The 24,976-nt window shown below is 35.7% G+C and overlaps 1 protein-coding gene across 3 annotated transcripts in view; it reads right to left on the reverse strand.

Annotated features, from left to right (window-relative positions):
- The window catches only part of ASCC3 (activating signal cointegrator 1 complex subunit 3), a 275,119-nt gene that overhangs the window by 206,925 nt on the left and 43,218 nt on the right, over positions 1 to 24,976 (reverse strand). For all 3 annotated transcript variants that reach the window (XM_057489450.1, XM_036890362.2, XM_036890359.2), the window contains exons 5-8: positions 22,084 to 22,204; positions 11,282 to 11,486; positions 10,408 to 10,549; positions 9,702 to 9,827 (exon numbers count right to left, since the gene is read on the reverse strand). In XM_057489450.1, the coding sequence (XP_057345433.1) occupies positions 9,702 to 9,827; positions 10,408 to 10,549; positions 11,282 to 11,486; positions 22,084 to 22,204 (594 nt within the window). The remainder of the gene's footprint in view (positions 1 to 9,701; positions 9,828 to 10,407; positions 10,550 to 11,281; positions 11,487 to 22,083; positions 22,205 to 24,976) is intronic.

Consider the following 24,976-nt stretch of genomic DNA (forward strand, 5'->3'; position numbering starts at 1 on the left):
TAAAGAGTCACGCACTTTAATGTTTCATGATAATACTTCATTTTGAATCAGACAATGTGGGTAGAGGAAATTAAGTCTTAGCAACAAAAGACCTCAGGAGAGTAATCTACTATTAAATCTTTGAAGGATGTGAGATTGTAAGATTTTGTGAAAATCAAGTAAGTCAGCACTTTTCTAAAATGAAACTGAACCAAATTTTATTACATATGAAAAGAGCAATAAGAAATCACAATGCATAATTCATAATCCTTTCCTATTAGTGAAAATCCTTTCACTGAACGCATTTACACGATATAACATAATAACCAAAAGTACACAATATGCCCATCAATATCAATTCCTAAGAATTCTCTCATACTGAAAACAGTTCATCTAAGAAGCATAACAACAAACCCAACTAAATAAATAGATGGGCCTTCTGAATATACTCTACTACCTGATGACAAAACGATAAATGAGAAGCTACTACTGCTGTTCAAGAGAAAAACACAGGGAGAGAAAAACAAACAAAAGCAATACTACATTTAATGAGAAGTTAGGTGTCATGGGAGGCAGGGAGGAGCGCTAAGCTCTTCTTGGAAGGGAAGGTACCCTCCTTGTTCCCCAGTTTGAGCTAAGGCATGAACGCTGAGGAAAAACGAAGAGAAACTTCTCACAATAGGATCTAAAAAGACAAACCTTTGGCTGCACAATCATACCAAGCTCCACTGAGAAGCCACTGAGATTGCACGTTGGGTTTCCACCAGCAAGCTCTTAACAATTCAACACTTCAGGTGTCACTCGAAATAACACACCATCATCAAGGTGCTGTGCCAACAGTCACATTCACAGGGCACAAGAAGATAGTAAAAGACATGGTTTAACCTTAGTTATGGGTTTGATTTGGCTAGGTTTGTTTGCTTGTCTTTAGACAGCACCACCATAATAAGTAAGGGCTGTTTTCATAAAACCAATATTATAATTAAGTATACAAACTCCTGACACTTAAAGAAGAGGTAAAATTAAAGACTAAGAATCTGGTTTTTTCTATGAAGTTAATATATGACTTTCATTAGGGAGATGAACTCATACTGATGGGTATGTAAGTATCCTTCCAGCATATGATTGTATGTGTCATAGCTTAAAAATGTAAGATACCGTTATTTATTCGGTATTACAAACAATCTTTTTGGCCCAAATTGTGGGAACAGCTTTCTAATAAACAGCTGCAGTTCTAATCATGACAATTAGATAGAAGCAAAAGAGTCTCTGTCAAATTCTGTTGAATCTTACAAAGAAAATGTCATTTTTGGTTTCTTGGCTGACATTTATAGTAATAACTGGTTTCATCTCTGACTTTAACCTTTAAATTATTTTTGCTAGTTTGCTTGGATTCTTTAAAGAGGGTAAAGTATTTTGGTACTTATATGGTCAAGCTCACAAAATGGTATAAATTTTAAATCATGGGTAATTTCTTGATTTAAATTTTCTTACAGTTTATATGACTTTAAACTTTCCAAAACTAATTAAATAAAGCAAGGATGTTATTTTAAACATATATATCCTTAAACAAGAAAATTTCATCATTAATAGGCTCCTCAAATGAATTGTTTTGAAAGATAAGAGACTTCCACTTGCATTTAATCTAAGACCATATGATTTCAAGCCAAGAATTCATTTAATATAACAACAGCAAAAAATGTGTTATATAAATGAAAGTATTAGTGACTTATTTAGAAGGGAGAGTACAATATACCAATGTACATATATGTACATGTGTGTATTTCATGTTCAACAATATACTTGGTATTGATTTCCTGAAGAACAGAAACTTAGAAATACCTATTTAAATTGGTATGTTTTAATTTTATAATATTTTAAATATACCATTTAATGTCATTAACTCATTTCCATAAAATGGATAACCTAAGAGTTATTTATTGGGGAAATAAGCAGTAAACTAGACTTATAATTTCTTCCTTAAATTTACTGCTTGCTTCCCCTCATGAGATACAAAGCTCAGAAAGAAGGCTTCCAAATACACCAATCCCACCATTTAAGAGAGTCGGGGAAGGACCTCATCAAAGGCTGGTGGGGAGTTCAGCAGAGGAGACTAGAGCTTTGAGAACAGGTGCCTCATACTTGGGGAGGGTGAGTGCATAATTTTAAAAATGACAAATTTTTCAGGACTCAACCCTTGAGATTTTCATTCATTTGCCTACTGTAGGGAATAGCTATCTGTACATATCTTAACAGCCATCCATGTGATTATCAAGTACAAGCAAGATTGAAAACTGTTTCCCTGATTTTCCCTTTCTACCCCCAACATAGTAATTAGGTTTTCTATCACTCATTTTTTAAATAACTTAACACAACCTACTCTGCAAAGAACAAAGCACATTTTGCTTACAAAAACTTCTATTTAAAACATATATCAAGTTAGAAGGGAGAAGTTTAGTTAAGGGATTCCCTATAAGAAAAATGTTCTACTTGTCCTTCTTGTGTAGTAGGTAAAGATTTGAAAGGACAAGCAAACATCTCAAGGAAGAGATCATATAGTCATGTAATAAAACATTATATTATGTAGATTGCTTAAGAGTTCAGTGATATTTCTTTCTATATTTCCTGATACATTTAATACTGTCCAAAATATATAATTATTTTCATACAACTCTGAAATTTATCAAGAATGGAAGATGTTGAGAGTGTAAAAAATAAGGTAACCTCTGTTTACTTAGTTTCTCTTTGATATTTGCACCATTAGACCCAATTTAAACTTGTCCTCGCTGACTTGTTATTCTTGGGGTTTGTACAAAGGGATTAAGTTAAGTAATACAAGATAAGGTGCCTAATGAAAGGCAGAGTATCAGCTAAAGAAATATAAGTTCCTTTGCTTTATCTTCATTCATTTAAAGCTGTCATCTATACTACATCAACATTATCTTTGAGGAATTTAAATTATTTATACCAAAATAATTCTGTCCTTCAGTAACTCTTAACAGAAAGATTCAAAGTGTACCCTATCCAGATGAAAAAGCAAAAGTCATCTATCAATGTGTAAATAGTTTACATAAGCCTTATGCAGGTTGGGAATTTACTGATCACCTAAAATGTACCACAGAGACTGCTATAAATTTTCTGTGTGTGTTGACTAGGTTTATCTTCAAAACAAAAAGTCTGATGGAGAAACTGAAACTTAGAAGCACTGTGTGATGTGATTCATCACAAAATGTGTGACTGGTGAAGAAGGAATTCAACATCAGTTCTGCTTGCATGACTGGAAAGGCAGTTCCTTAAAGGCAGGATCATAATTCTAAACCTCTTTGTACTCACCATATCTCCTAGCACAATGCCTCCCATCAACCAGGAGTTGAAGAAATAATTACTGATGACTGATAACCAATCCATACATATTTCCAGAAACAAATAATGAAAACCTATAAAGAGCAACATAATCATACCAAATACTTTTGTTTTTTATAAAATGCTTGTGCAACCACAATACATATATGTATTGGAAGATATGGACGAAATTCATTTCTAAAGCAATTTGACATTCCCACATTATAAGTTCATCTGCTTTTCAGACTTCTGAATTCATTCAGGTTCTCTCTAAAATTATCATTCTGCGACAGTTCAATGTGCCTTTAAACTTTTAATCTTCTCTCTTCTAATTTCCTGCCATAAAATCAATAAAATGTAGGTTGTAAACAAAGTTATTTTGTTAAGATTACTCCTAGCTAGAGGCAGATGTTAGCTGTAACTCTCTCTCTAGCAGGTTTTGTTCAAGCAGCTGGTGCCCTTTTCCTAGCTAGCTGTTCGCAAGTGTTCCCAGTAGACTTTATGGTACTGCAATCCTGAGAAAGTTCAGGACATACACACATAATTAATTCTTCCTTAGAAGGGAAAGGATTTCCCTTCAAATGAGACCTAGCTATTTCATGTATTTAACTATTGGGCACTTTTATAAGAAGCAAACATTACTTTTTAATCATAACAGATAATTACTAGGAGTCACAAATAAATATAAATCTCTTATTACTTTATAAGAAAGCTTTCCAACGGATCAAATCTTTACACATTAAACATTTTTACTGGCCCTCCAAAACAGAAATAGTATCAAAAGCATGCTTTTCACACATAGCAAGCTTAATGTATCAAAATCCCTGATTATTTTTGAGGGTGAGGTGAGAAAAACTGATAAACTAAAAACATTGCTGAAATAAGACAAATGACAGACACTTTAAGAAGCTAGACTAAGGCTCAGAAAATTTTGCAAAAGTTTGCGGACCCCTAAGCTATAGAAATGATTGTGTACAATCACAAGACATGAAATAAAGAGATATTTTTTAAAAATTGAACTTCTAGAGATAAACAATGACTGAGATGATACACTGGATGAGATGAACTGTATTTTAAACACTATAGAAGAAAAGATTATTAAATTTGAAGACAAAGTGATAGAAATAGAAACCACCCAAAATGAACACATGATGAGAGAAAAATATCAAAAACCAAAACAAAAGTTAATAGAACATCAGTAAACTTCATGGCAACTTCAGTAACCGTAATATATCTGTTGTAGGAGATCCATTTGAAAGGGGGAAAGGGGAAGGAAATATTTGAAAAAATAATGGCTGGAAACATCCCGTATTTGATTAAAAGTATAAACCTACAGATGCTTAACCAATGCTGAGAACCTGAAGGAAACCACACCAAGGCAGTTTTTAAGTTGTCTCTCAGTATTTCCATCTTGCCCCTGAATTCTAAGTTGGCTCTCAAGATTTCTTTCTTGATCTGTGCCACGACTCCACAGTATAAACACCCTGCATAAACCCCAAAAATGTGAATGTGATGGATGTTACTTCGGTACTTAGGGTATGGTATATGGAACAGCTGACCTTTTAGAAAGGTATCTTACCTGGGTGGATCTGACCGAATCACATAAATCTTTTGAAGTCCCAGAGTTTTTTCAGCTGCCAAGAGAAGTCAGATTTGGAACACATAGGCAATTCAATATTCCCTGACTTTGAAGGTGGAGTGGGCCACATGCCAAGGAATGTGGGCAGCCTTTAGGAACTAAGAATGATAGACAACAAGGAAACAGACAGTTCCACACCTGCAAGGAAATGGATTTGGCCAACAAGCTGAATGAGCTTGCAAGGGAATCCTTCCCCAGAGCTTCCAGATAAGAGTTCAACCTGGCGAACACCATTATTTCACCCTTGAAACCCTGAACAAAGAACCCAGTTAAACCCACCTGAGTTGGACCTCTAGAAAGCTGAGAGAATAAATGGATGTTTTAAGTCACTAATGTTTTGGTAATTTATTACAAAATAACAGAAGGCTAATACAAAGTCACATCATAAACTGCCTAAAACCAGTAATAAAAAGAAAATCTTAAAAATCAACTAAAAAAAAAAGGCCATATTACACAGAAAGGAAGATTAAGAATGAAAGCATTCTTCTTGTCAGACACAATGTAAGCAAGAAGACAGTGCAGCTATGTCTGTAAGTACTGGGAAAAAGAGCTGTCAACCTAGAACTCTATGTTAAGTGAAATATGTTTCAAGAGCTAAGACAAAATGAAGAATTTTTTCAGACATATAAAGCTGAAAAAATTCATCATCAACAAACCTGCACTACAAGAAAAGAACCTGGATCTGTAGCTACACAAAAGCATTAAGGTACTAGTAGGTGTAAAAAGCATAAAAACATTTCTCTGTTATTATTTAAATATCCTAAACTGTGTATATGTATTAAATGGTATTTTTATAAGACTCTTACAGCAACAACAACAAAAAAACCCTGACATATTATGGGATTTCTAACAGATGCACCTTTCCAAACTGACCCCCCAAAACTGGGTCAGTACTACATTTTTGCTGAATAACACTATATTGGCTATTTAAAAAATATAATTCTCCCAACCATGAAAACAGATAAAAGCCCATTTATTTAACACTAGCAAATAAAGCAAGTCTCAGTCTTTCATCAAAATATCAAAGACAAAGTTCTGTGTGATTGGCATCTTTCTCACTGTCCTTTTGAAGGTAGTAACAGCATTCACCGTTCTCTGGGGGAACTCCTCCTGGACTCCTGGTGGCTCACAAGTTGCCCACAAGACAAGGATACACAAAGGGGTGGGTATGGCCAATAAGAACCCCACACTCCCGCCACGGGGAGAGTAATCGGTTCAGAAATGAACTGGTGACCCAACTCAGGCAAATGAGACCTTACCCCAGGAGGTTTTTTTGTGGGGAAACCCCTCTTGCTTTTAGGATCAGTGTTTGGGGAAGCAGATTATGTTTGCAGTTGCTGTCTTATACTTGGATTATACAGAGAAAACCATTCTGGGAGCCGGAGGATGAAGAGAAGCAAAGAACTAAAAAGAGGGAGGAGAGGGAGGAGAGGGAAGGGAAGAGCAAAGGTGGGCAGGGAAAGAGAACAGAGAAGGAATAAAGAGATAGAGGGATGGAGAGAGAAAGAGATAAAGACAAAGGACAAGGTCTGATCACATCACTTAAGCCTGGGCACATCAACAGCTTTACTCCTGGACATCCCAGTTAGAAAAGCCAATAAAATGTCTTCTTCGCTAAAGTTTGCTTCGACTTTGATTACTCTCATTTCCAACTACATGAGTCCTAATACAGAAACCCAGTGGAATTTTTTTAGATTATTCCCTTTCCAAGGAAGTACAAAACCCATTCAACGGCATTAACAGCATTTTTACATATCATGTCAGAGTCTTAAAATTCTTCTTACCTTTTTACTCAAATTACAGAAGTAATTTAAGAAGACAGGAAAAATTTATCTGGTGTGACATTCAGTGAGGGAGAGGACATAAAAGCATTTTTAGCTATAGTTAAGTAGGACTGTGAAAAATGGGATGCAATTATGATCTCAGTGAAAAGAGAGATACCATCTCAAAACCACTTTTTCATAAAGTTCCCACCTCGTATAAAAAAAGATCTCAGCCAACAGAAGCATCTATTAAGCTAACATTCTATTAACATTCATATTTTCTCCTGAGGTCTGTGTTAACTACTCACACTAATGATATCTGCTGGGATCATTATCTAAAGTGAGATGTTATCAAATGGTTCACTCATGTACTTATAATGACACATTGCATGTGACTGTATTATTCCCCAATTATTATTACCTCTATGTAAGCATAAATTAAAACCACAATGAGAAATCTCTACATACCCTCAGAATGGTTAATGTATAAATATAATATATAAATACAAATTAAAATGGCTAAAATAAATAATAAGAACCAAAAATAATGAAAATACCAAATACTGGCAATTATGTGAAGAAACTAGATCACACTAGATGGGCTCATGAGAATATGTTACTCTAGAGAAAAGTGTGGTAGTTTCTTAGAAAACTAAACATGCAACTACAGTATGACCCAGCAATGGCACTCTTGGGCATTTACCCAGAGAAATGAAAATTTATGTTCACACAAAAACCTGTACAACAATGTCTACAGCAGCTTTATCTATGTTACAGATGGAATTGTGTCTCCCCAGAATTCATAAATTAAATCCCTTACTCCCAGTGTAACTGTATTTGGAGATAGAACCTTTAAGAAAGTAATTAAGGTTAAATGAGTTCACCTGCATGAGACCCGCCCTGATCAGAGAGGGTGGTGTCCTTTTAAGATGAGGAAGAGACACCAGAGACCTCTCTGTGCACACAGAGAAGAGAGACTGGGGGACACAGTGAGGAAAGCAAGGAAGCCAGGAAAAGAGTCCTCACCAGAAACCGAATCTGCCAGCACCATGATCTGAAACTTCTGGCCTCCAGAACTGTGAAAAAATAAATGTCTGTTGTTTAATCCACTCAGTCTGTGATCATGGCAGCTGGAGTGGACTTAAACAATTTGTACTGGCCAGAAAGCAGACAGTACAGATGCCCTTCAACAGGTGAATGATTAAACTGTGGTCATCTGCATCATGTGTGGAAGAGAGAACAATGATCTCCAGTGATGCCCATATCCTAATCCATGGAACCTGTAAACTTATTAGGCTACATGGCAAAGAGCCATTAAGGTGCAGATGGAATTAATCCATTTAGAAAAACTTTCACTCCTATAATTTAAAATAAAATGAAGTCTTCACTTAGAAATGCGTATGAAAGAAAAATAAGAGCCTAATTCATTCACATCACATAGATACTGTCAATGATGCTTTAACATGAAAAATATTAATGATTAATATATAAAACTAAACCTTAAGGATGATAATCCTTATAATGATGGGTAAGATTTAAAAAAGAATTATGTATATAATTATTTAATTCTATAGACTGTCAGCCCTGGATGAATTTCAGAATCATCTACAGAGCTCCAAAAATCATTTTTAGAATATAGATATCTGGGCACCTCCCAAGAGATATCATTTAATAGGGGCAAAGGTATTTGGATTTTGAAAAAATTCTACAGGTAATTCTGATGCGCAGGATGAAACCCTGTGCATTAAATAAAAGATTTAATTACAATTTTAGTCTACTATAGAAACTCATGGTAGAAAACAACTTAAAATTGTACCAAAAAGGAGTTGGTTTAAAAGTAATAAAGGCATAAAATGGAATACTGTATGGCAATAATTAAAAATGATGCTGCAGGCATGTCCACTGACATAGAAAGATACATATATCAACACACAGAACAGTATGTATGATATAATTCCATTTTTTTTATTATGGTATCATTAATATACAATCACATGAGCAACACTGTGGTTACTAGATTCCCCCCATTATCAAGTCCCCACCACACACCCCATTACAGTCACTGTCCATAAGCATAGTAAGATGCTATAGAGTCACTATTTGTCTTCTCTGTGTATACTGCCTTCCCTGTGCCCCCCCCATATTGTGTGCCAATCATAATGCCCCCTAATCCCCTTATCCCACCCTTCCCCCTATAATTCCATTTTTGTAAAATAAAATATACATGTGCACATATGTATTGAATGGAGTTAATTTTGGTTGGCTTGTTTATTCTTTATGCTGCCTTATGTTGCTAATTTTGCTTGCCTCTTTTATTTGATCTTTCTGAATAACTACATGTATATATATATATCATATATATATAAAGCAATTTCATTTTGGTGATGAATGAGATTAATTTCAAGTATATGCATATTTTTAACTGAATTAAGAAATATTTTATCTTGAGATAGAGCAAATATGACAAAAGTTTAACAAATGGTGAACTGAGACAAAGTGTATATAGATAGTACTATTCATGCAACTTTTCCATAGGCTTGAAATTATTCAGAACTACAGAGATGAGGGGAAATAAATTTAAAAAATTAGTTTAGGATTCAGTACCCTCACCAAATAATACTCTATTATGGGTTGACCATTTGATATATCAATATAATATACAAATCCTTTAAAACTGTTTATTTAAGCCAGCATACATAGGTTAAATCAATTATTAGCTGAAACAACCAAAATAAACATGACATTATAGAAATATAGATACAAAAATACACATAAGTATGTTTAATGTGTGAAGGAATATATGTATATATGCATTTTTTAAGATTTAAACTCCCCTTACTCTTTAGTAACCAACTGCATATCCCTCCTTACTGTATAAACTGATTACTAACTTTTCAAAATAATTTTTCCAATACAAATCCATTCAAAAAGACATACTAAGCATAAAAAATATCAACTTTATAAAATGATCATCTCACCTCATCTAAGTCTTCAATATAAACTGGTTTTTCCTCAAAGCCAATTGGCATTGGGTCACTGTGGGGAATCTTTACTTCTTCATACATCTTGTTATTCTCTCTTTGGATTCCTTCTGGCAAGATCATCTATAAACATCAAAAATTAAAATCCAGTAATAATAAAAATAAAACAATTGCTCTGGTAAAGATTCTTTAACTGAAGAGAAAAAGAGAGAGAGTATGAACACTACTGGTTTTATGACATAAATTCAGCTCATTTAAAAGAAAACATGCCTCAACAAAACAAAAACAAACCACACACACACACAAATCATTCACATATCAGATATATAACACATGGACCATATTATGCTGATGAACTTTAAGGATATATCACATGAGATGGTATTCCTGAAGACAAATGTGCTCACACAGCCAGGCAGGGTGTACAACATACAGTATAAAGTCCAAGAATAATGCAACTGCTAAAACTAAAAACACAAGTTGAATAAATAATGAAAGGGAGGAGAACAAATATGTTTTGAATATCTATGTGGCAAGAACTCTATATACACTGCATTATCTCATTTTCCACAGTATTTTTTAAATGCAATTTAGCATAGAATAGTCAACTAGTACTAGAGTCACAAAAGAAACAGGGAAAAATCTATGTGTCATTTCCTCAGAATAGACATATTATCCAACATGGTTATGTACCATGACATACCTTTGCACCAGCAATGAATGCTGATGTTTTCATGGCTTCAGCCTGGGAATCATAAACATGGGGATAACGTATTTTTTCAATGTCCATGTCTCTCTGCCTGCTCAGAAGTGGACCACTTCTAGCATTCAGAAGTGCCTGCTCTCTGTAAGTACAAAAAAAATTAGCTAAATCTAAAAATTTTTCTCTTACAAAGGAAAGAATATACTAAAACAACATCACCATAATAACTACTTCAGGTATCCTTCCATTATAACAAAGAAGAAATTAAAAGGAAGATACTAGCAATCCTGAAATTTTCTGTGTAACCACATAGGAGTCAACACAAATTTAGCTGCTATTTTTAGATAACATCACCTAGTAAGTTTGACTTAATGTTCCTTATTTATAATTTTGTCACAATGCAAAGATGTTTAGTTCTTTGAAGAGCTATAAATTCCTTTTCTAAAATGGGTTTCAATATTTAAAGACCAAATATAATAATGTCTTTATTTCATTCTCCTCCTTTTCACTTGTAAATAACAACATGGGCAGAGTACTTATTAAGCTATGTAAGATAAAAGAGGTCTCAAAAGAAATTTGGACAGTCTTCATAAATCTTAACTTAGTGGAATGTGCACACCACCTAAAAACAGTTTACCTCTATAATCTAAATCTCTTACCTATCTGATTCAACCAAGAACGTTCTAATTAAGCAGATCACTGCTTTCTTATCCCAGAAAATTAGGTTTCAGTACAACAAAATTCTACTCTTGTAAGAAAATGTGAGTATAAGTAAGAATCATCTAAATTGTTAAGACTATAACTACAAAATAATAATGATACATAAAAGTAGCAATTATAACACAAGCATTTTTTAGCTTCTGGCTTTTATTACCTTTGTATCCGCAGTTCCTTAGGATCAAAGCATGTAAGTCCTTCGGAAATTTCTCCATCTTCTCCAGCCTTTTTTTCTCGTCTTGCTATTCTTTTTTCTTCACGGCGATATTGTTTCATTAACTGTTTCTCTTGTTCAGACTGAATAGTGACTTGACAACCATAATTAGGTTTAGCATTTTCTCCCAAAATTTTTTTGCAATTGTCTATAAAGCAAATTTAAGAAACAATGTTTTACAAGTTTAATGATTATGAAAACAATTTTTCCTTATCACCAAAACATTAAGATAGCATACTGTTCTAACAATTCATTTTTTAAAAACTGGTACATTCAATTATGTTTTAAGGAGAGCTTTTTATAAATCTAAATGATATTACATAGTGTCTAAAGAAAAGTCAACAGATATTTTCTTCCTACAGATTAAAGTTTAATGTTATAAATTCTTACATATAACATCAGTTGTATATATATCAAATTTGTTTTATTATTTTGAAATAATTTGTCTATATTTCAGTTAAGTAATTTTCAGTACAAATTAGCATTTACTATTAACATAACAATGAAATATATTCTTTACATATTCGATACAACTTTTCCCTATGTAATAGGCTTTACTCTGTTAAACAGTAGGTTTAATGTTACTTCTTATTTGCATATGAAATAAAATTTATTAACATTTTAACTATGGGTATATTTAGACGATGTTCAATGCAAAAAAAGAAAGAGTATGGTCCATCTTTCCATGGAAATACAGTTTTTTCTAAAAATGGAAGAAAGCCACAATCACTAAGAGGAAGCAGTCAATCAAAGCTCAGTGTTTATTTACAAGGTGCAATTTTAACCTATGGTTTGTTCAACTCAATATCTGGAAAAAATTTTCTTCCCAACAGATTTCCTTTTATGTTTAATTAAATTCTTCTAAATAGTAGAATCTTTAGAATCTTGGCTCATTGCAGCCCTAAAGGAACCGGCAGGATGTACTGAAAGCAATCCAAGTTGATACCCATGTACTATATTGAGGACCTGCTGGGTTCTAGGCACTGCTGCTGGGCAAGGGGACGCTGGATGAATGAGACTTGGTCCCTCTCTGAAGGAGCACAGTTCCAGTTATTTTATCCAATTCCAAAATACAATACAGAACAAAGAAGGAATTAAGCACAGAATCAAGATGGAAAAATTAGCTTTCTAATTCATTCTAAGCCAAATCTTCACATTTCTCAGGTATTTGTCACTATCTCATGGTGTGATCCTGAAAATGTCATTTTAAACTCTCAATCAAATGAAATAATTCCTCTGTATAATAGCTTTATAAGTCTCAAAAAGGAAAGTAAGGAATAAAGATTTATGACATCTCAAAATTAAATTATGAAATAAACTATAATCCCACCTATACTAGGACTATATTTTACAGTTCCAAAAAAAAGTATTTTTCTAAGTAAGTCATATACTTCCTACTTTCTGGTTAAGTCTTATACACCTATTATATGAATGAATTTATAATTAACTTCCAGTACTAGAAATAGAATGCAGCAAACTGACAATCTTCACATTTATTCTGTAATAGAAAGAAGGCAAACTGCCTGCAAAGTAACACAATCAGCAGCACAGGTATTAAGCAGAATTCTTTGAACATGAATGATGACATGTACTTATTAGAAATAAATGTTAAAGATTTTCTGCATGAAAGAAAATACTTTGGGTGATATGCTGAATGCTATGCTAATGTCATTAACATTTTAAACAAACACGATAGTAACCAATACTACTGTACAGACTTCAAATCACCCAAAGAAGGAAATAAAAATTATAAGAAGAAAACATATCATCTCATTGACAACTTTACAAGGGTTCAATCACAATATATGAGAATCCTGAATATGTATAAAAAAATTGGTAATAAAAAATTTAAATAAAAAATAGGTAATAAACTAAGCTGTAAAGCAGCAAATGCTTAAATTTTTGGTGCTTGATGGGTTCAGCTAACTGTAGAAACTGGCAAGCAGAAATGAAATGAATAAGCTTAACAGCAACTCTAACATAAACTTCTACTAAAGAACGATGTAGAGACTTGCATCCCTTTAGAATGTAATCACTACAGAAGAGGTCCTGTATAATTACTAAAAACACTCTCACTTGACAGGCATGGGCTAACTTAATTTTTATTTTATGATACACCTTGCGCTCAACATTTTCTACATCAGCCCTGAAAACAGAATTTAATTTATAACTATCCTCAACTTTGTAGACGCACACAATACCCATCTACTTCTCACCTATCTTACATTTCCTGGTTATAAGAACAGAGATAAAGCAGCTGGAAGTATATCTGGATAAAAAGACTCAAAGAAAATCAGCATGAAAGCTAGAAAATGCTAAATGGCAAGAAACTACTACTCTCTAAGATCATGCTATGCTTTGCAGGGGATAAAGAAAGGATGGATATGATTGTCATACGAAGGTAGGATGCGAATACAATTTGGTAGTTTTGGGATAATTTTGAAGAATCATTAACACAAAAGTACATCAAAAGCTATAAACAGAAGAGAATAGTGATAAAGTAACAAGAGTCTAAATACTCTTTTCTTCCAGAGTATCTCCTTCTACCCTCAAAAATTCAAAGAAAATTATTTTTAATGAATATACACAAAAAACCCTACCTTAAAAAAAAAAAAGTTAGCCTATTTGTTTAAATGTCCCAGATTTTCTATACTGCAATTGTTATTCTTAGTAGCAATATTAATAATGGCCCAGCATAGAATAAAAGTAAATATAGTTTGAGACTGAATAAAAAAGATTTCAAACAAATGATTCATATATTTTTTAATAATTCAAAGTCAATATTTTTTTGGGTAAAAAAATGTATTTCTGCTAAAAAATTAGCCTAATGAATAAAATTTGTATATAAATGTGATACAGAAGTGAACATAATGAAAGTATAGGACAACACTAACTCACCACCCACAACTTCCTAAAAAAGTATATGAAGCTGGACTCATTTTGAACTTTTTGTTAAAATGAGCACTACTAAAGGGTGGAATTGTTATGTTATCTCTATCCTAACACTTAGGAGGCTAACAAAATGAACAGCAAATTCTCAGAATTTATATAGCAAGACTAGATATTTAAAGCCATTCCTTTTCTTCTGGCAAATGCCTATTTTAAGTGCTCCTAAACTCTGGTTTACTACAATCTGATTAAGCACTGTGTAATAGGTGGGAGCCCTCTCAGAGCAAGGCAGTTCATGAGTTTAAGAACCAAGAGAGGGGTAGACGGGAAGATGGCGGCGAGAGTAGATCAGAGGAAATCTCCTCCCCAAAACATATATATTTATGAAAATACAATAAATGCAACTTTTCCTAAAAGAGACACCAGTGGATGCAGTACAACAGCCAGGACACATCTACATCTGCGAGAACTCAGCATCACATGAAGGGGGTAAGATACAAGCCGCGGCCAGGCGGGACCCGAACGCTCCCCCACCCCAAAACCCGGCGGGAAGAAAGGAGTCAGAACGGGGAGGGAGTGAAAGCCCAGGACTGCTAAACAACCAGCTCTAGAAATCCGCACCTGGAACGCAGACACAAGGTGCATGGGGTGCTGGATATTAGAGAAATGGAAAAGCAAAACCTGTGGGCAGGTCCCCACAACCGGCGCCCTTGAGACAAAAGAAAAGCGAGTGCTTTCTGCAAGTCTTAAAGAGACAGGGACCCCATAGCTGGATGAAGTTGTCCCGGCAGCTGGGAATACCAGGGAAGCTTAGGCTCCCTAAACAGAGGCAGTGCAGCTCTGAAGCCCCTCACAGGACTAGGCAGCCTGCCAGTCGTTCCTCCAACTGGCACGGACCCCGACACATGGGCCCAGTAGCAGGAGAGCGGGAGCGCGTGCCGGGGGCGGAAGCGCTGGAAGGAACCGAGAGCAGATCCATGCTAGCCCACAGTGGCGCGACCGAACAGTCCGGGCGCGGCTCGCGCACACCGGCGGCAGTGAAGCCAGAGCCCGGTAGCAGCCTGCGCGGAAAAGCCCCGCGCGCACTGGCAGCAGAGCCAGAGGGAGCAGGCGCGCTCCCAGGAGCAGACCGGAATCCCAGCCCAACGCACAGCTGCCCAGGCCAGACCCAAAGGCTGCTGCTGCCACACAGCTGCCCGGCAGAGTCGTCGCTAGCAAAGAGGAGCGCACCTGGCGTGCCTGCCACTCCCCGCAGGGCTCCGCGCTGCTCTGACGGACACCCCGCCCACAGCAGCTTAGGGGACTAACCCGGTGGCTGCTCCAGGAGTGCAGGCAGCCGTCACAGGCAGTGGAGAAGGGCAAGGCATCCAGCAAGCAGGAAAGGACTTTCTTCAGCTGACACACCCGCAACCTGCCTACAGCCACTGCAATCACCAATGAAAGGCAAAAAAATCTGGTCCAGTCCAAGACAGTTACACCTGAGAAAGGATCTGCAGAGGCAGACCTAACCAGTTTCCCTGAAAAAGAATTCAAAATAAAAATCATAAACATGCTGACAGAGCTGCAGAGAAATATGCAAGAGCTAAGGGATGAAGTCCGGAGGGAGATTACAGACGTCCAGAGGGAGATCACAGAAGAGAAACAAACTCTGGAAGGGTTTATAAGCAGAATGGATAGAATGCAAGAGGCCATTGATGGAATAGAAACCAGAGGACAGGAACGCATAGAAACTGATGCAGAGAGAGATAAAAGGATCTCCAGGAATGAAACAATATTAAGAGAACTGTGTGAATAATCCAAAAGGAACAATATCTGCATTATAGGGGTACCAGAGGAAGAAGAGAGAGGAAAAGGGATAGAAAAAGTGATAGAAAATTATTTGAAGAAATAATTGCTGAGAACTTCCCCAAACTGGGGGATGAAATAGTTGCTCAGACTACGGAGGCACACAGATCTTCCGAGAGATGGGATCCAAAGAGGTCAACACCAAGACACATAATAATTAAAATGGCAAAGATCAAGGACAGGGACAGAGTATTAAAGGCAGCCAGAGAGAGTAAAAAGGTCACCTACAAAGGAAAACCCATCAGGCTATCATCAGACTTCTCAACAGAAACATTACAGGCCAGAAGAGAATGGCGTGATATACTTAATGCAATGAAACAGAAGGGCCTTGAACCAAGGATACTGTATCCAGCACGATTATCATTTAAATATGAGGGAGGGATTAAACAATTCCCAGACAAGCAAAAGTTGAGGGAATTTGCCTCCCACAAACCACCTCTACAGGGCATCTTAGAGGGACTGCTCTAGACGGGAGCACTCCTAAAAAGAGCACAGAACAAAACACCCAACATATGAAGAATGGAGGAGGAGGAAAAAGAAGGGAAAGAAATAATCATCAGACTGTGTTTATAAGAGCTCAAAAAGCGAGTGAGGTCAGACAGTAAGGTAGTAAACAAGCTAACCTTGAACCTTTGGTAACCACAAATCTAAAGCCTGAAATAGCAATAAGTGCACACCTATCGATAATCACCCTAAATGTAAATGGACTGAATGCACCAATCAAAAAGCACAGAGTAACAGAATGGATAAAAAAGCAAGACCCATCTATATGCTGCTTACAAGAAACTCACCTCAAACCCAAAGACATGCACAGATTAAAAGTCAAGGGTTGGAGAAAGATATTTCATGCAAACAACAGAGAGAAAAAAACAGGTGTCGCAATACTAGTATCAGACAAAATAGACTTAAAAATAAAGAAAGTAACAAGAGATAAAGAAGGACATTACATAATAATACAGGGCTCAGTCCAACAAGAGGATATCTTCAAAATAAAGAAAGTAACAAGATATAAAGAAGGACATTACATAATAATAAAGGGGTCAGTCCAACAAGAGGATATAACCATTATAAACATATATGCACCCAATACAGGAGCACCAATATATATGAAACAAATACTAACAGAATTAAAGGAGGAAATAGAATGCAATGCATTCATTTTGGGAGGTTAAAACACCTTTCACCCCAAAGGACAGATCCACCAGACAGAAAATAAGTAAAGACACAGAGGCACTGAAAAACATGCTAGAACAGATGGACCTAATAGACATCTATAGAACTCTACATCCAAAAGCAACAGGATACACATTCTTCTCAAGTACACATGGAACATTCTCCAGAATAGACCACATACTAGGCCACAAAAAGAATCTCAGTAAATTCCAAAAGATTGAAATCCTACCAGCCAACTTTTCAGACCACAAAGTTATAAAACTAGAAATAAATTGTACAAGGAAGCAAAAAGGCTCACAAACACATGGAGGCTTAACAACATGCTCCTAAATAATCAATGGATCAATGACCAAATTAAAATAGAGATCCAGCAATATATGGAAACAAATGACAACAATAACACAAAGCCCTAACTTCTGTGGGACACAGCAAAAGCAGTCTTAAGAGGAAAGTATATAGCAATCCAGGCATATTTAAAGAAGGAAGAACAATCCCAAATGAATGGTCTAATGTCACAATTATTGAAATCGGAAAAAGAAGAACAAATGAGGCCTAAGGTCAGCAGACAGAGAAACATAATAAAGATCAGAGAAAAAATAAATAAAATTGAGAAGAATAAAACAATAGAAAAAAATCAATGAAACCAAGAGCTGGTTCTTTGAGAAAATAAACGAAATTAGATAAGCCTCTAGCCAGACTTACTAAGAGAAAAAGAGAGTCAACACACATCAACAGAATTAGAAACGATAAAGGAAAAATCATGACGGAACCCACAGAAATACAAAGAATTATTAGAGAATACTATGAAAACCTATATGCTAACAAGCTGGAAAACCTAGGAGAAATGGACAACTTCCTAGAAAAATACAACCTTCCACGACTGACCCAGAAAGAATCAGAAAATCTAAACAGACCAATTACCAGCAACGAAATTGAATCGGTAATCAAAAAACTACCCAAGAACAAAACCCCCAGGCCAGATGGATTTACCTCGGAATTTTATCAGACATACAGAGAAGACGTACCACCCATTCTCCTTAAAGTTTTCTAAAAAATAGAAGAGGAGGGAATACTCCCAAACTCATTCTATGAAGCCAACATCACCCTAATACCAAAACCAGGGAAAGACCCCACCAAAAAAGAAAACTACAGACCAATATCCCTGATGAACGTAGATACAAAAATTCTCAACAAAATATTAGCAAACCGAATTCAAAAATACATCAAAAGGATCATACACCATGACCAAGTGGGATTCATCCCAGGGATGCAAGGATGGTACAACATTAGAAAATCCATCAACATCATCCACCACATCAACAAAAAGAAGGACAAAAATCACATGATCATCTCCATAGATGCTGAAAAAGCATTCGACAAAATTCAACATCCATCCATGATAAAAACTCTCAACAAAATGGGCATAGAGGGCAAGTACCTCAACACAATAAAGGCCATCTATGATAAACCCACAGCTAACATCATACTGAACAGCAAGAGGCTGAAAGCTTTTCCTCTGAGATCGGGAACAAGACAGGGATGCCCACTCTCCCCACTGTTATTCAACATAGTACTGGAGGTCCTAGCCACGGCAATCAGACAAAACAAAGAAATACAAGGAATCCAGATTGGTAAAGAAGAAGTCAAACTGTCACTATTTGCAGATGACATGATATTGCACTTAAAAAACCCTAAAGACGCCACTGCAAAACTACTAGAACTAATATCGGAGTTCAGCAAAGTTGCAGGATACAAAATTGACACACAGAAATCTGTGGCTTTCCTATACACTAACAATGAACTAATAGAAAGAGAAATCAGGAAAACAATTTCATTCACAATAGAATCAAAAAGAATAAAATATCTAGGAATAAACCTAACCAAGGAAGTGAAGGCCCTATACCCTGAAAACTACAAGACACCCTTAAGAGAAATTAAAGAGGTCACTAACAAATGGAAACTCATCCCATGCTCCTGGCTAGGAAGAATTAATATTGTCAAAATGGCCATCCTGCCCAAAGCAATATATAGATTTGATGCAACCCTTTCAAATTACCAACAGCATTCTTCAATGAACTGGAACAAATAGTTCAAAAATTCATATGGAAACACCAAAGAGCCCGAATAGCCAATGCAACCCTGAGAAGGAAGAATAAAGTGGGGGGGATCTCGCTCCCCAACTTCAAGCTCTACTATGAAGCCACAGTAATCAAGACAATTTGATACTGGCACAAGAACAGAGCTACATACCAGTGGAACAGAATAGAGACTCCAGACATTAACCCAAACATATATGGCCAATTAATATTTGATAAAGGAGCCACAGATAGACAATGGGGAAATGACAGTGTCTTTAACAGATGGTGTGGCAAAACTGGACAGCTACATGTAAGAGAATGAAACTGGATTACTGTCTAACCCCATACAGAAAAGTAAACTCCAAATGGATCAAAGACCTGAATGTAAGTCATGAAACCATAAAACTCTTAGAAAAAAACATAGGCAAAAATCTCATGGACATAAACATGAGTGACTTCTTCATGAACGTATCTCCCTGGGCAAGGGAAACAAAGGCAAAAATGAACAAGTGGGATTATATCAAGCTAAAAAGCTTCTGTACAGCAAAGGACACCATCAATAGAACAAAAAGGTATCCTACAGTATGGGAGAACATATTCATAAATGACAGATCCGATAAAGGATTGACATCCAAAATATATAAAGAGCTCACATGCCTCAACAAACAAAAAGCAAATAAGCCAATTAAAAAATGGGCAGAGGAGCTGATTAGACAGTTCTCTAAAGAAGAAATCCAGATGGCCAACAGGCACATGAATACATGCTCCACATCGCTAATCATCAGAGAAATGCAAATTAAAACCACAATGAGAGATCACCTCACACCAGTAAGGATCGCCATCATCGAAAAGACAAACAACAACAAATGTTGGCGAGGTTGTGGAGAAAGGGGAACCCTCCTACACTGCTGCTGGGAATGTAAACTAGTTCAACTATTGTGGAAAGCAGTATGGAGGTTCCTCAGAATGCTCAAAATAGAAATACCATTTGACCCAGGAATTCCACTTCTAGGTATTTACCCTAAGTATGTAGCACTCCAGTTTGAAAAAGACAGATGCACCCCTATGTTTATCGCTGCGCTATTTACAATAGCCAAGATATGGAAGCAACCTAAATGTCCATCAGTAGATGAATGGATAAAGAAGATGTGGTACATATACACAATGGAATATTATGCAGCCATAAGAAAAAAACAGATCCTACCATTCACAACAACATGGATGGAGCTAGAGGGTATTATGCTCAGTGAAATAAGCCAAGCGGAGAAGGACAAGTGCCAAATGATTTCACTCATATGTGGAGTATGAGAGAACAAAGAAAAACTGAAGGAACAAAACAGCAGCAGAATCACAGAACCCAAGAATGGACTAATAGTTACCAAAGGGAAAGGGACTAGGGAGGATGGGTGGGAAGGGAGGGATAAGGGCGGGGAAAAAGAAAGGGGGCATTACGATTAGCATGTATAGTGTGTGGGGGGCACAGGGAGGGCTGCGCAACACAGAGAAGACAAGTAGTGATTTTACCGCATCTTACTACACAGATGGACAGTGACTGTGAAGGGGTATGTGGGGGGGGACTTGGTGAAGTGGGGAACCTAGTAAACATAATGTTCTTTCTGTAATTGTAGATTAATGATACCAAAATTAAAAAAGTAAATAAATTTTAAAAAATTAAAAAAAAAAAGAACTAAGAGAGATGCAGAAAGAGACAAAGTGGCTAAATTCAGTGTTTCAAAGTTTCTAAAAATCTCAAAGCAACTCTAGGCCACAATCAGTAATCAAAGTATAGGATAAAGGAAATGCCTAAGAACATTTTCATTTAAATCAAAGCTGTTTTTATCATTTCTTTTAGTGCCTACTCATTAATATAAGGGAAAGGTGACATAACTTACATAGAGAAGAATTAATGTTGACTAGTTTGAAGAAGAGTGTCTAATTTCTTATGCTCATGAGATATTTAAAAATTCCAAACTATTTATAAGTCTGGCAAAGAACATTTGGGTAAAGGTAAGAAATTCAGTTTTTCTGCTTATGACCTAATCCTGAGTTTGGTATCAATTGTGTCATATTAATCAGGTATTTTTAAAAATAATTTGGGCCTCCTAGAATATTCTCCTTAATTCTTCTGGAGCTTTTAAATATATGATATACATGATGACATAAATGTTCATATTGCTGAGTGTGATAACTGTAATGCAGTTAAGTAGAAGACTTACTGTTCTTAGATGTTGCTTAAGACTTTTTAGGTGAAGAATTATTGTAATATCTGTAACTTCTAGTCATTGTTTAGCAAACGTTTTAAATGTAGCTGTGTGTGTGTGTAGAGAATAATAAAACAGAAAGAGAGACACAGGAAGCAATCTGTTAATGACTGGTGAATCTACATGAAGGGTACACAAGTGTTCAGTGTACTATCCTTGCACCTTTACTACAGGTTTGTAAGTTTTTAAATAAAAAGTTGGGAAGAAATTATAACACTACATGGCCCAACATAAGTACTGTACATATTTGCTTAAAAATTTTTTTTTTGTCCAGCCAAATCAACAAAAAAATACTGCCATCTCTAAAAATAACAGAATCTTTGCCATACACTCTATTTAGGGCACTGATATTTGTTTCATCATCTGCCATATCTAAAATTTACTTAAAAGAATGGTATAATGTATAATAGAACAAAGGATATTAAAAGTATAATTACATTAAAAAGTTTCACTAACCAATGAATCTTTAAGATAGAATTACCACTGAATATTTTCTTACCTTGAAGAGCCTGAAACTTATGATCATTTGAAGAATTAAGAAATCTATCCACAATTGTAATTCTGTTCTGGAGGAGCTTCTCAATAAGTTCAAGTCCATCAGGTCCCAGCAGTTCAAATAGCTTATATGAGAAGGAAAATCAAAACCAGTGTGTTACCCTCAAATTAACTTTTTCAAGTTTTTAACTCCCCTATTCAACTATTCAACAGAGGTGTAAAGCCAACTAATACAGAAGTATCCAAAATGTACTTAGAAAAGAAAAAAAAAAGTAACTCAGAAAAGAAAAATGACTTCCTGTTGCTAAAGAGCTTTTGGTTTAATAAAACACTATCTGCAATTATATAATTAAAGGACATAATTCAATTTTTTAAAATAATTATGATTTACATGTAAAACTCTAAATTACAGAACAACAAATTATTGCACTTGTTTTTCTTACAGTCATTTAACCAAATGAAATTCTAAAATTAATTTGCTTTTTAACATACTGTTCTGGTTTCCCAAACAGACTCTAGAGTACCATTTTTCTTAGATAACTTTACTATGTAACAGCTATCATTTTAGAGTTAAGGAACCATCAGAATGTTTCAATGAATCATGACATGCCAAATTTTTAATGGTTAATGATTTTATCATTAAGTTTATTTTTACTAAATTTTATTATTAATGCCTAATTAATAATTTTAAATCTTAATAAATCTAAAATCTAAAACACAGTACTGTACAATGCTTTACATAATTTTACAAAAAGTTTCTATTCATATTCTACTCTCCTCTATGGAGTGGTTGCCAAAGATTAAGTTGATTCCAGAGTCAAGAGAGCCAGTTTCAGGAGACTTTCAATATGTAAACTGTATGAAATAACTGTTCCTGATAGCTTTTAGGTTTCCTCAAATATGGTTCAGGGATATATACCTTGTTATTTTCCAGAAATGCTATACTCTCGATTTTACATGTGAAGATTTTACATTAATCAAATCCTAATTGTTCTCAGAAAATCTACACAAGTAATCTCATAATTAAAAGTAGGAATTTATGTTGAATACATACAAAGCATTAAATACTTAGTAAGTATGGTTTTTTTGCTTTCCATTTTACTGACATTATCTACATATAAGGCCCCCATTCCTTCACCCAATCCCGGGTCAGAGAACAGACCTACTTTTCGATGAAACATCATGGACAATACTGGGGCCCCAATCACTCTCACCCTGGCTCATAAGGCAGTGACTCCACACGGGGAGAGACAGGCTGAGGAGAATTTAGGCTACTACCTCTTCCATCAAGTACTCAGCTCCTAAAGCAGAGGTGTCACTCAGAAAGATGCTTCCCATTGTCCCCACACCTAGCTCCAGTTCTGCTTCAGAGATTGTGCCTGCGGGAAGAACTGGGCCATAAAACAGAAAGATCCCAATCTCTTCCAAAGGAACTGACCTCATCTGCAAAAGGCATGGCGTTGAAGCAGAAGGACTATCTTAGAAACAGCAGAGGTTGTGGTGAACCACAATTAAGAGAAGACTCACAGATTCAACAAGTACGTTGGCAGGAGAGACCTGGGGAAAAAGACAACTGGGAGGAGCCCTCTTTGGGTAAGAATAAATATCAACACTGACCTTCAGTTATTCCTTCAAAGTGGCCACAGATTTATAGGGTTAGTTTCTGGAGCAACTTATGCCCAGGGCATTTTTGAAAACAACAATGCAACCATGTGATAATTAGTAAAGTTTAACAGGTAGATATGGTCAGGGAAAGAGAAAGAGAGGGTCCTGTCAGAACTACTTGTATCCCTGGGTGGCTGTAGGTTACCCAAAGGTGTACCTCCCTAAGGAACAACATCAGAAGCTAAATACTGTAGGGTGAGGATGGGAGGTTCTGGCTTACTAAAATAATCCGGCTAGTCACTAGACACAGGAACAAGCAAATAACAACAAGCACTTGAGGTGGTAGATGAGATGAAATAGACAAATTCCTGGAAAGACAGACTACCAAAACTAACTCAAGAAATAACAGACTATCTGAATAAACCTATTAGTCAGACAGAAGCCCTAAATTTAAGATTAAGGGTGATATTAAGGAACAAGCAGATTGAAAAGATGGTAACCGCAATATACATACCTAAATAGTTACATTCCCCCCTATTCCAAACAAATAGTAGTAGGAATGCTTTCTACATACAGTATGAAATGTTCTTTATATCCTATCAACTCTCAAAGAATGTGTTAATTCTTAACATGAGGCTATTTCTTCCATAAGAAAATAATTTCTCATGGCAGAGTTACTCTTAGCTACTCAAGGTTACTTAATCTGAAGTAACAATGTTCATACACAATAAACTAAAGATCAGAAGTTTTTAGTCCAACATAATTTTAGGAAACCACTAGTATATTTGAAAGATAACTTTCAATGTAACATTTAGGTCTAGGATCACAGCCTGAAGAGTACATCATTTCTTAAAAACTAACAACTGAAGACCTCACAAAAGAGACAAGAAGACTATTTTCCTATGAATAGCAGGACTTCCGTAACTCCAAGATGAAGAATCCCCAGCAGAATTCTGAGATCAGCTGCCATCAGATTTAAAGCAATTCCAAAATTATGCTTTCCTTAACATTTGCCATTTTCATCCACATTGAGAGCAGGTGCAATTCTCCTGCAAGATTTGCACTATAAACTAATTTGGCACTGAGAGTGACTGTTTGTAAAGGTACAGCAGTCTGGATCATGGCTCTGTTCACTAACACAAGTTCCAGAAGCTATCAAAATGAAAAAAAGGAGAAGGGAAGAGTTAGCTGTGGGTACAGGAACAGACAGCAACTACAGAGTTAAAAACAAGAAAATGCAGTTCTCAAACAATAAATAGGCATGTTTCACTATCTTCATTATAAATTAAAGA

This window comes from Manis pentadactyla, chromosome 12 (genome assembly GCF_030020395.1).
Source record: "Manis pentadactyla isolate mManPen7 chromosome 12, mManPen7.hap1, whole genome shotgun sequence".
In the NCBI taxonomy this organism is placed as follows: Eukaryota; Metazoa; Chordata; class Mammalia; order Pholidota; family Manidae; genus Manis; species Manis pentadactyla.